Source organism: Podarcis erhardii (assembly GCF_964252035.2).
Source record: "Podarcis erhardii genome assembly, chromosome: 1".
NCBI lineage: Eukaryota > Metazoa > Chordata > Lepidosauria > Squamata > Lacertidae > Podarcis > Podarcis erhardii.
Window position 1 is genome coordinate 23,730,036 of NC_138497.1, and position 10,090 is coordinate 23,740,125.

Below are 10,090 nucleotides of genomic sequence, written 5' to 3' on the forward strand. Positions count from 1 at the left end.
TTAATAGCGGATTAGACAAATTAATGGGGGATAGCACTTTCAATGAATACTAGACATAACAGCTACTATGTTCCACCTCACTGTCAGAGGTAGTGTGCCTCTGAACACCAGTTGCCGCGAATCGCAAGTGGGGAGAACACTGCTGTGCTCATTGGCTGCTTGCAAGCACTCCATAGGCAACTGACTGCCCACTGGACTAGGTGTGTCTTCGGCCTGATCCAGCCAGGCTTTTCCTACGTTTTTATGATGTGAGTTGTGACGAGAACCTGCTCACCATCCGTAAATAATCAGTCTCACACCAAGATGGGTTGCAGAAATCTGGCCGCAGCTCTCTCTAGAAGCTGCTGCTGCCCCAACCTTTATTGTGAGTCCCAGAAAAGATACAAATTCAAGGAGAGAGCTTTGCCTCAGTCAGTAGATAAAAGACAATACAATACATTAGTCTCATGTTCTCACACCAGACCACGCAGTTGATCATGCTATGCTACATGGACCAATCATTGGGCAGCATGAGCTCTCCACGCGTTGATCATGCTTCCAAGCAATGCTTTCTGCTATGAAATCATCCTTGCAATAATAATCTTTTGCCCATGCTCTTATGGACAAATGACCATATTCCCACAGAGTTGTAGTCTAATATCTGCAGGGCTACAGGTTCCATATCCCTAACAGAAGGCATAACTGCAGTTATCTCAAGTATATAAAAATAAAGAATGTATTTAGGTTTATATTGATAGCATATCTTGCAAATCTCAAATTTAATTTTCTCTCTCTCAGAATTTATTATTTACAGATGAAAATGATAGTTCAGAAATAAAAATAATTGATTTTGGATTTGCCCGCTTAAAGCCACCTGACAATCAGCCTCTTAAAACACCGTGTTTTACCCTTCATTATGCTGCACCAGAGCTCTTAAATCATAATGGTTATGATGAATCATGTGATCTCTGGAGTTTGGGAGTCATTTTGGTAAGCTAATTGCTCATTTTATTCTGCATTTTTAAATAACTGACAAGCATTTGGTCAGATTGCTAGTGGAAAAGGGTTGCTTATAATGGCCCCAGATTAAAGTATGAGTGCTGACCATTAGTTAGTGGAATGTATATTTACTGGACTTGTGCAGATATAATATTGGCTATCTTAAGAGGGGAGGGGTTGAATTCAACCTTAGCTGTTTGCAAATTGAATGCTTTTGATGCATTCCCACTGACAGAAGTAGGGAGTTAAAACACTGGCAAAAGTGAAAAAAATTTCATTTGAGTGAAGTGAAAATGTTCTCAGGTGGGATATGAAGTCCCCCTAATGCTTGAAGGCAAGATTGCTAATTTAGAGGACTGTGTTCACATCCAGCTACCTACCACCAGTTTTACTCCTGCTTTCATGCCGAGATGTTGTGTCCCAAACTTGTCTTTCTGCTTTGTTCAGACATTTCTGCCCTTTTTGTGAGTTCTCAGTTGTGTCTGTGTGGTGTTTATTGTCTCTTTAGCTCCCAGGCAGTGCTACAGCAGTTTTAGAGAAGACTTTGGCCAGAGTCAAGAGACAACCGCTTAAAATTAAAGGTAGCCCATAAGCACTGCATTCTTTCAGCCTGTTTAGTGACATCAGTTCCTCAACTGGCATCACTGTCAAGTGGTCAGGGAGCTGTGCCTTTAACTGAGGAACAATTTCCCTCTCTGTCATTCCTTCCATTGTGCCCCTGATAATGATAACTGACAAGACTACTTTGCCTGTCAGCAAAAAAAGCAGTAAGAAGGCAGTGGATAAAAAGGTGGGCCACCAGAGGGAGTTTGGCCATGTGCATCCAGACATGACCTGAGCCTATGTTCTTCTGTGTTCGCTGTGGTTTGTTTCATATTTGTCTATGTGTGGGATTTCACAGCTTAGATGGTTGTATGCTGGTAGGAGCTGGCTGGATGTGAGCAAGGCCCTTTAAATTACAGTAGTTGTACTTCTGCCTTCAAGTGCTAAGGGGAGCTCACATCTGAGAGCATCTTATCACTCAAAGAATAATACTTTTCATATAAGACCAGTGGTCCTTTTGTACTGATGACGCTGCCCCCTTGCAGTCACCACATACCTTTCCAGAGGGTCCAGAATTGGCCAGGTGAGTCATTAAGCAGGTGCAAGGGGTTGCAGGGAGAGGGGGTAGTGGCAAAAATCCCTTCCACTTGTGGGAATGCCCTCTCAGTGGAACTCCATGCAAGTGATGCTCCTGCTGACAGGAGGAAAGCTTGGATCCGAGTTAAGGAGTGGACCATAGAACCACACACTTTTCCATAGCAGCTTTGCTTAAGCACAATTTGATAATCAAGTTCAAATCATAGGTAATCAAGAAATCTCATTAGTCTTAAGCACAGTTAATACCTGTTGTGACATATCCCTTAACTATGCCTAGTGCAGGGTGTGTAATGCAGGAGGGGAACGTGTGATACCTCATCTGGCTACTGATCTCTTAATAATGACTACGAAAGAAAGTCAGTATGTTTTTCTGCATAGCCCACTGTTATAGAAATAACACCAAAAGGATAGTATATTTGATGCTGGAGATTTTATCACTTGGTTTCAGGAAAGTTTACTGAACCTCAACTGTTCTGTAACTTCTGAAAATATTATCTTAAATTGTGTGGACATGTAAAAATTGTCCTGTTTCCCCTCTAATGTAATGTAAATTGCTTAGCTAACTGTAGATTGGTTATGGCACATTTAATTTGTGTGTTTGTGTATACATTTCTCTTTCACTCACACACAGACATACACACACCCCTATATGTAGTAGTGATTCAGAATTTTTCATTTTTGAAAAGTATACAATGCTCTCAGGACAAGTACCCTTCCAGTCTCAAGATAAAAATGTAACATGCACAAGTGCATTGGAAATTATGAAGAAAATTAAGAGAGGAGAGTTCTCTTTTGAAGGAGATGCTTGGAAGAATGTCTCTCAGGAAGCCAAAGATTTGATACAAGGTATATATATTGACCCATAATTTCTTTACTATGTTTCTAGTAATTCCTGTAACTGTTAGTATAATTCTATAATATAGAATAATTCTATAATATAGTAGTATAATTCTTGAAATTAATTAAAATGAAGATTTCTAAGGAAGATGGTACAATACGTACAATTGCCTGTGATTTGATTGACTCATTTGGCCCTAATTGGTGTCTGCACCAATCTTTTGCTGACAAGCTTCAGTTAATCTCTTATATCCCAAATTTTTAAGTGTGAAAGTTGAAAGAAAATATTTGGATAGTTTGATTAGGGGGAACTTTTGAAGACAAAATAGTTAGAAAACAGAGTATAAGGATTTAAATTAATATGAATCATTGATTTAGATCAGCAGTAAAAAAAAGTCATCTTCCCCGTATTGCTCATTTCTACTTCTTGCTTCTTTGACCCAGCCCCACCTTCAGAAAGCCAAGTAGCAAGTAAAATTGAAATGTTTATGATTAATAGGTAGATCGGCCAAGTGAAAAAGAGGACAATTGTGTAGTCTAATAGTTCTGTAGAACACTGGTCCTCAGCTGGTGGGTCAGGATCCAATAGTGCAGCGGTTCTCAACCTGTGGGTCCCCAGATGTTGTTCAACTACAACTCCCATCATCCCTGAGCTCTGGCCTTCCTAGCTAGGGGTGATGGGAGTTGTAGTTCAACATCTGGGGACCCACAGGTCGAGAAAGGCTGCAATAGTGGTTTGCAGCCTGATCCACTGTGAGTTGTAACAGGAGCATTACCGCCATGCAAATGTTTGGTAAAATAATAATAAATGGGTACCCGAATGGGTTATAAGTGGGTCCCATATCTGAAAAGGTTAAGGATACATGCTGTGGGTGAAGGAATTTCAGCAGATGTAGCTGACTGATTGAAGCAAGGTTTGATAGTTACTGGGAAGACTAGAGCAGTTTGTTTTCATCAGGTGAAAATAAAATGCCTAGAGTTAGTAGCTAGAGTATAAACATTCATATCTGAGAAATGATCAAATTTGTTATTTGTTACATAGGTTTCTTGAACTCATTGTTTCTGGGAGGGGGATTGATTTAGGTTAGATATTGACTCGAGCTAACATGCTTATATCCTTGTTTAATATTAACAAGTTATATGTAAGGGAAACATGGTATTTGCAGGTTTTTTAAACTAAAAATCTGATACGTTTTAATCATTTACTTTTATATACCCTGGTAAATAAAGTTTGGAGTTCATACACTTCAGGATAGCTGCTGTCGTGATAATTTAATCTTATTTCCTAGATGTTATGAAATGATTCCATGCAACTTCTACAAATACTCAATAAATACTGTTATAAACTATTTATTTAATAATGATGCTCTGAGTATATTCAAGATGGATTTGTATGATTCTAAAATCTAAATTGAAAGTTATAAGCTGGATTGTTGAAGCAGTTCATTTTTGTTTATGGGTTTGGCATTCCTTATTTAATATTCATTTATAAACTGTGGTTCATTGATTTAAGAATGTCTAATAAATTCCTATTAGGACTTCTTACAGTGGATCCAAATAAGAGAATTAAAATGACCAGTTTGAGATACAATGAATGGCTTCAAGATGGTAGCCAACTGTCATCCAACCCGTTAATGACTCCAGACAATTTAGGATCTTCAGGAGCTGCTGGACACTCTTATGTCAAAGCAACCTTTAATGTAAGCTCATATAGTCTTACTTTCTAAACATTAAACCATGTGCTTCTTTTGTCAGCCTATCATTTAAAGTGGGATGCACTTTAGTTCCATATACATTCAGAAATGTCTACAGCTTTATCTCAAACTGAGGATTCTTCACCTTGACCCCTGCTTTCTCTGTTAGTCCCAGTGGGGTTCTTGAACATGTGGATCATGATGTAAAATTGAGAGAATAGTGTGTGGGGGAGGGGTAAATTGGAAGAGTTAACACTCAAACTACTGTTGAAAAAACCTTTGAGACATCAGGTCCTGTTTCTGGTTCTGCTAATAGTTGTCTGCCCCGAAGGTAATGATCTCTGCTTACAAAATCCTTCCTGCTCACTTGTTCTTCTGGCTAAAGCCAGGGCTGCATTTATATATCAAACTAAATGTAAATAAAAATTAAATAAATTTTGTTGTTTATACCCCGCCCATCTGGCTGTGTTTCCCCAGCCACTCTAGGTAGCTTCCAGCAAAAATATTAAAAATAATAAAATGTCAGACATAAAAACTTCCCTGAACAAGGCTGCCTTAAGATGTTTTCTAAAAGTTGTGTAATTCTTTATCTCCCTGACATTTGATGGGAGGGTGTTCCATAGGGAGGGCGCCACTGCTGAGAAGGCCCTCTGCCTGGTTCCCTGTAACTTTACTTCTCACAGTGAGGGAATCACCAGAAGACTCTCGGAAGAGGACCTCAGTGTCCATGCTGAATGATGGAGGTGGAGACACTCCTTCAGCTATACTGGGCTAAGGCCATTTAGGGCTTTAAAAGTCAGTACCAACACTTTGAATTGTGCTTGGAAACATACTGGCGGCCTGTGAAGATCCTTTAGGACTGGTGTTATATGGTCTCGGCGGCCACTCTCAGTCACCAGTCTAGCTGCCACATTTTGCATTAGTTGTAGTTTCCAAGTCATCTTCAAAGGTAGCCCCACATAGAGTGCATTGCAGTAATGCATGTAGGAGATAACCAGAGCATGTACTACTCTGGTGAGACAGTCTGCGGGCAGGTAGGGTCTCAGTCAGCATCCGAGATGGAGCTGGTAGACAGCTGCCCTGAGATGCTAAGAGAATAGAATATACAAGTATTATAAAGATTATAATAATAATACAAACATTATGACACCCATTTTTTGAGATTCAGAATCTGCATTAACGAAGGATCAAGGTACGCTGAAAAGAGCACTCTCTAAATCCAACCTTCTATAGTTCTTTTCCTCAAAAGTACTTCTTAAACTAATTTTTAAAACTTAAACCAAATTCTCTTCCATTCCTTACTATTTTTTGAGAAAGATGGCATTCTTTCCCCAAACCCTGTGCAATTCCCACAAAGCTAATAAATTGTCAACTCTTATGCCCCAGCAGCCATTTCTGTCACCAAATCTACAACTGACTCCAAGCCTCATACTTAGCCACGATATGGACTAAGCCCCTCAAATGGGTGTCAGAAGGCCTTAGTGTCACCACATTGTGTTTGATAGCTGCTGAGGTTCCAGCATCACTGATGCTTACTCAGCCCCAACCTTTAATGCTGCATTTGCACTGGGTCTAGGTCTGACACATAAAGGTGTGAGTCCATCAGAATGTAGTTTGCCTAGGACCTCTTGGCACAGCCCCTGACACTAATAAGTATTTCCGGAAGAAATGGTGGAATGAATTAGGCTTGTTGCTTGTAGTATGGAAGGCTACCTCTCTGCTTTTAGGATACCTACCATTTGTGAAACTGCCAGGAACAATAGGTAAATTTACATTAGAAGCTAGGATTGTAGCCTACAACAATATTAAATGGTATATTAATTGTTGGATATTTAATCAAGTCTTCTTGCTAAAAATATTTTGAAGTCCATAATGCAATTCTTTAGGGGAAATATTCTTAATACTTTCATATTTAAGCAACTATAAAAACTGGTTTCAGTTTGAATATACACAAATGCATTTATCTTTTAAAATAGGCCTTTAACAAATATAAGAGGGAAGGATTTTGCCTACAGAATGTTGACAAGGCACCTCTTGCAAAAAGAAGGAAGATGAAAAAAACAAGTACAAGTACCGAGACTCGAAGCAGTTCCAGTGAAAGTTCTCATTCTTCTTCTTCTCATTCGCATGGTAAAACTACTCCTACAAAGACCCTGCAGCCAGCAATTCCTGCCGACAGCAATAATCCAGAGAGCATCTTCCAATTCTCTGACTGAAAAACAGAGATTTGCTCTGATGAAGAATTTGCTGGCATATGCATTCCTTTAAAAAGAGTGTTTATATGTGTATGGAAAATCCAACCGATACCCTTTTACTGATGGAAGGACTTCTGATCCAGTGGAGGTGTCCACTAAAATAGGGGAGGCATTCATTAACTCTATTCTGGAGTGTCCCCCAACTCTCTGGTGCAGATTCTTGGGATGGGCACTGAAGACTGAGATGGGGAACTCAGTACGAATTCAATCTCATCTCTTCTGTTAGCAAATGCCTCTGCTGGATCAAAAATCCTCCCGTAAGCACAAGATCACTTGTTGGATTCTGCCCATAACTTAAAGGCACACATTTTATTTTCTAATCTTTTGTTTCAGTCCTAATCTGAAATAGGACATGTTAAAATACTGCTGTGGTTATAACCAGCATTGAAGTTGTTGAAGCTATTAATGAACAAAGCTTGGAGTGGAATTCAACATCATGTTAGTAAAACATTTTCCACCAGCACAAGAATTTTTGCTTGCCAGACAGAACCATCTCTCCTCTCCCCCACCCCCCCACCGTGTGCTGTTCTGGGGGTTCTCCCAACTCTCCACATTTGTGGGAGGAGCGGGCAGGGCACATGGGGGGAGGAGAAGGGGGGAAGCCCAATTGTGCTACTGGGAGTCCCAGAACTGGCTTCCACAAGCACACTGGGTTAGTTGAATCTGGCCCTTGTAGTTCTTTGACATGCAAAATGGACTTTCTCATTGCTAGTTAAGGAAATATAGTTTCATAAGCTCTCAGAACTCCATTTACTAGCAGTGACTGTCCAGGATTCATGCAAACATCTTAATTAAGGCTGGTTTTCTTTGGAAATTTCTGTATATTAGAAAGATGACAGTATGATTTTAAGAGTCTTGAAACATAATGGCCAGGATCAAAAATGGTGGCTTCCACATATGCAGCAGCTTTTGTCCTTATGCAGGTTTCCTGCATGAGGAAAATCAAGTCACATCCAAAGATAATTTTCAGCATTTGAAATGGATGCACAAATCCTTGCACAATACACAGGCAACATTTTTGCTGTTCAGGGCTTGGCAACCAGTATGCAGAACTTTGTGATTACTTATTCTGTAGATTTTGGCCATTTCCTATTTTCTATTTTGAACGACTTTTGGGGTTTTTTAATAGCTTCTAATACAGTACTTACAAAAGGAACTTACTGTTTCCTTAGCATTCAGTGCTAAAAACATGTCAAGATTTTCTGAACAAATAGGTTTATCTTATATATTTATGCCTTGTTGCTAAATATAAAAATGATTTTCTCTTAATTGCAAATTCTATATTCCTGCTATCATGTGTGGGTCCAAAAATTAAGCATGCTGTGATATATTTGACAGTGTGCTATCTAGTTGTAGCATAATATTAGAGGTTTTAATGATACGTAATGCTTACGCATGATTTGGTACACCTATAATTGCATTTGGTGAGTAGCTGAACAAAGTGAAAAATGCCTTTTGGAGATGCTGTGTAACTTGGAGATGCTCTAGTAACTTCAGTGAGAATTATGAACTTATCATTCTGCTTTGCAATATTAAGCTTTTGTTTTCTTGCCATGATTTCCATACCTATACGCAATACTCTTCAGATTTTGCCTCCTCTCATGTTGGGGCATGTTTTGACTTTAAACCATATATGCACTGGGAAAACTAAAGGGATATTCTATCAAACACTGTGCTTCACATTTGTACACTGTGTTTGTAATACGGTAAGATTTCCTACCGTAGCTGTAATATATTTGGAATCATAAATGTGACTTACTGATGCATTTAAAATGGTAACATTTTTAATTGTGAAGCATAATTTCTTAACATATGCAGAGCACTTCTACAGCACCTGTGCTCCAGTCTTGCAAAAAGTTATTGAGTAGTCCCATTGTGAATTCTTTGGGGCAGTTTATTTGCATGATCAGAGAACATCTGGTCATTTGTTAAAACACCTTGCTGCATTGTAAAATAAACTAGATCCAAATCCTATGCAAAAATTATATATACACACACACACACACACACACACACACACGGCTTGTTTACAAAGTTGCATCTATTATCAGTGTTTTGAGAAACCTAATGCAGGCTTACCTATGGAAACTGGTGGAAAACTGTCTTGAAAAGAGTATATTTTTCTGTGTTGCTGTAGTGTAATTGGTAGCACTTGCATCAGGAATGAGATAAATGGTCCAAGAGGTATTTTTTGTGTGGCTTTCTAGATTCTTGTCAGCATTCTTGCAATCAAGTTGTCATTTATGGGAAAGTTAAGATTCTAGCTCTTGTTGTAAAAGTAGCCTTGCAGATCTAGTGATAGAAACTAGAAGGCTTGTAATCTAGCAACAGATGAGCAATGTGATCTTTTGCATGTTTGTTAATGCATGCTTACTTAAAAGCACAAGCTGCTGAGTTCAGTGAAGCTTAACTGACTAGCAAAGATCATATAATTGCAACCATAATTATTTTGTCCCTTGAGGTGGCTTAAGTGACTTAATCATTTGACATCCTAATCTGAGTTTGTTCACATTTGGAGTTGTTAATTCCAAGATCCATACAGCACAGAATTAACACAGCTTGTTCACCAGATGTGCCTTGGCTTCCACACTGTGTTTAGGAATTTAAATTATGCCTGCAGTCTATATATTCAAACATGGACAGGACAGAAGCTTGTACTGCTTTTCTTTCTTTCTTTTTTCATTTTTAAGGCAGATAAGCTGGAAGACTTACAAGTTTCCAGTATGGCCCTGGTGCTAAAGAAGTGGCACATCTTTGAGTCTGATAGGTTCTCACAGTTTATTTATATGAATTACTTAGGCTGTAGTCTTTTGCATACTTATTTGGAAGTAAGCCCCACTGAATTCAGTGGGACCTAATTCTGAGTAAATATGCATAGGATTGTGCTCTTAATTGAATCCTTTGAGATAAATTGCCACAGAGTTTCTAAGCTGATGGAAAATATGAAAACTATTGTTTACATTATCCAGATCTTTATATTTTAAAGTTTTATGTGATGATAGCACAAATAACTTAAAGTAGTAGTTTAAGTTAAGCTGTTCAGTACTATGCCAGCATTTAGTTTGGATTCACTTGCTGAATCTTTCTTTGAGAATATGACCTTCCCTCCCCACACCCCCCATTGTATTGACCTATACAATGGAACATTTTCTCTGTAATAAATCAATGCGTCATGATTATGCAAAA

The 10,090-nt window shown here is 38.7% G+C and overlaps 1 protein-coding gene and 1 long non-coding RNA gene across 4 annotated transcripts in view; one reads left to right on the forward strand and one right to left on the reverse strand.

The window, feature by feature from the left end:
• The window catches only part of LOC309345411, a 33,010-nt gene extending 26,148 nt beyond the window's left edge, over nt 1–6,862 (reverse strand). The window contains exon 1 of one of the 2 annotated variants that reach the window (XR_014158226.1): nt 6,724–6,862. This is a non-coding gene — a long non-coding RNA (uncharacterized lncRNA). The remainder of the gene's footprint in view (nt 1–6,723) is intronic. The other variant, XR_014158227.1, reaches the window with a different exon arrangement.
• Nucleotides 1–8,436, forward strand: part of RPS6KA5 (ribosomal protein S6 kinase A5) — a 38,253-nt gene extending 29,817 nt beyond the window's left edge. For both annotated transcript variants that reach the window (XM_081860321.1, XM_081860322.1), the window contains 4 exons: nt 778–969; nt 2,805–2,964; nt 4,492–4,655; nt 6,626–8,436. In XM_081860321.1, the coding sequence (XP_081716447.1) occupies nt 778–969; nt 2,805–2,964; nt 4,492–4,655; nt 6,626–6,865 (756 nt within the window). In that variant the 3' untranslated portion in view covers nt 6,866–8,436. The remainder of the gene's footprint in view (nt 1–777; nt 970–2,804; nt 2,965–4,491; nt 4,656–6,625) is intronic.
• The last annotated feature ends 1,654 nt before the right edge of the window (nt 8,437–10,090 follow it).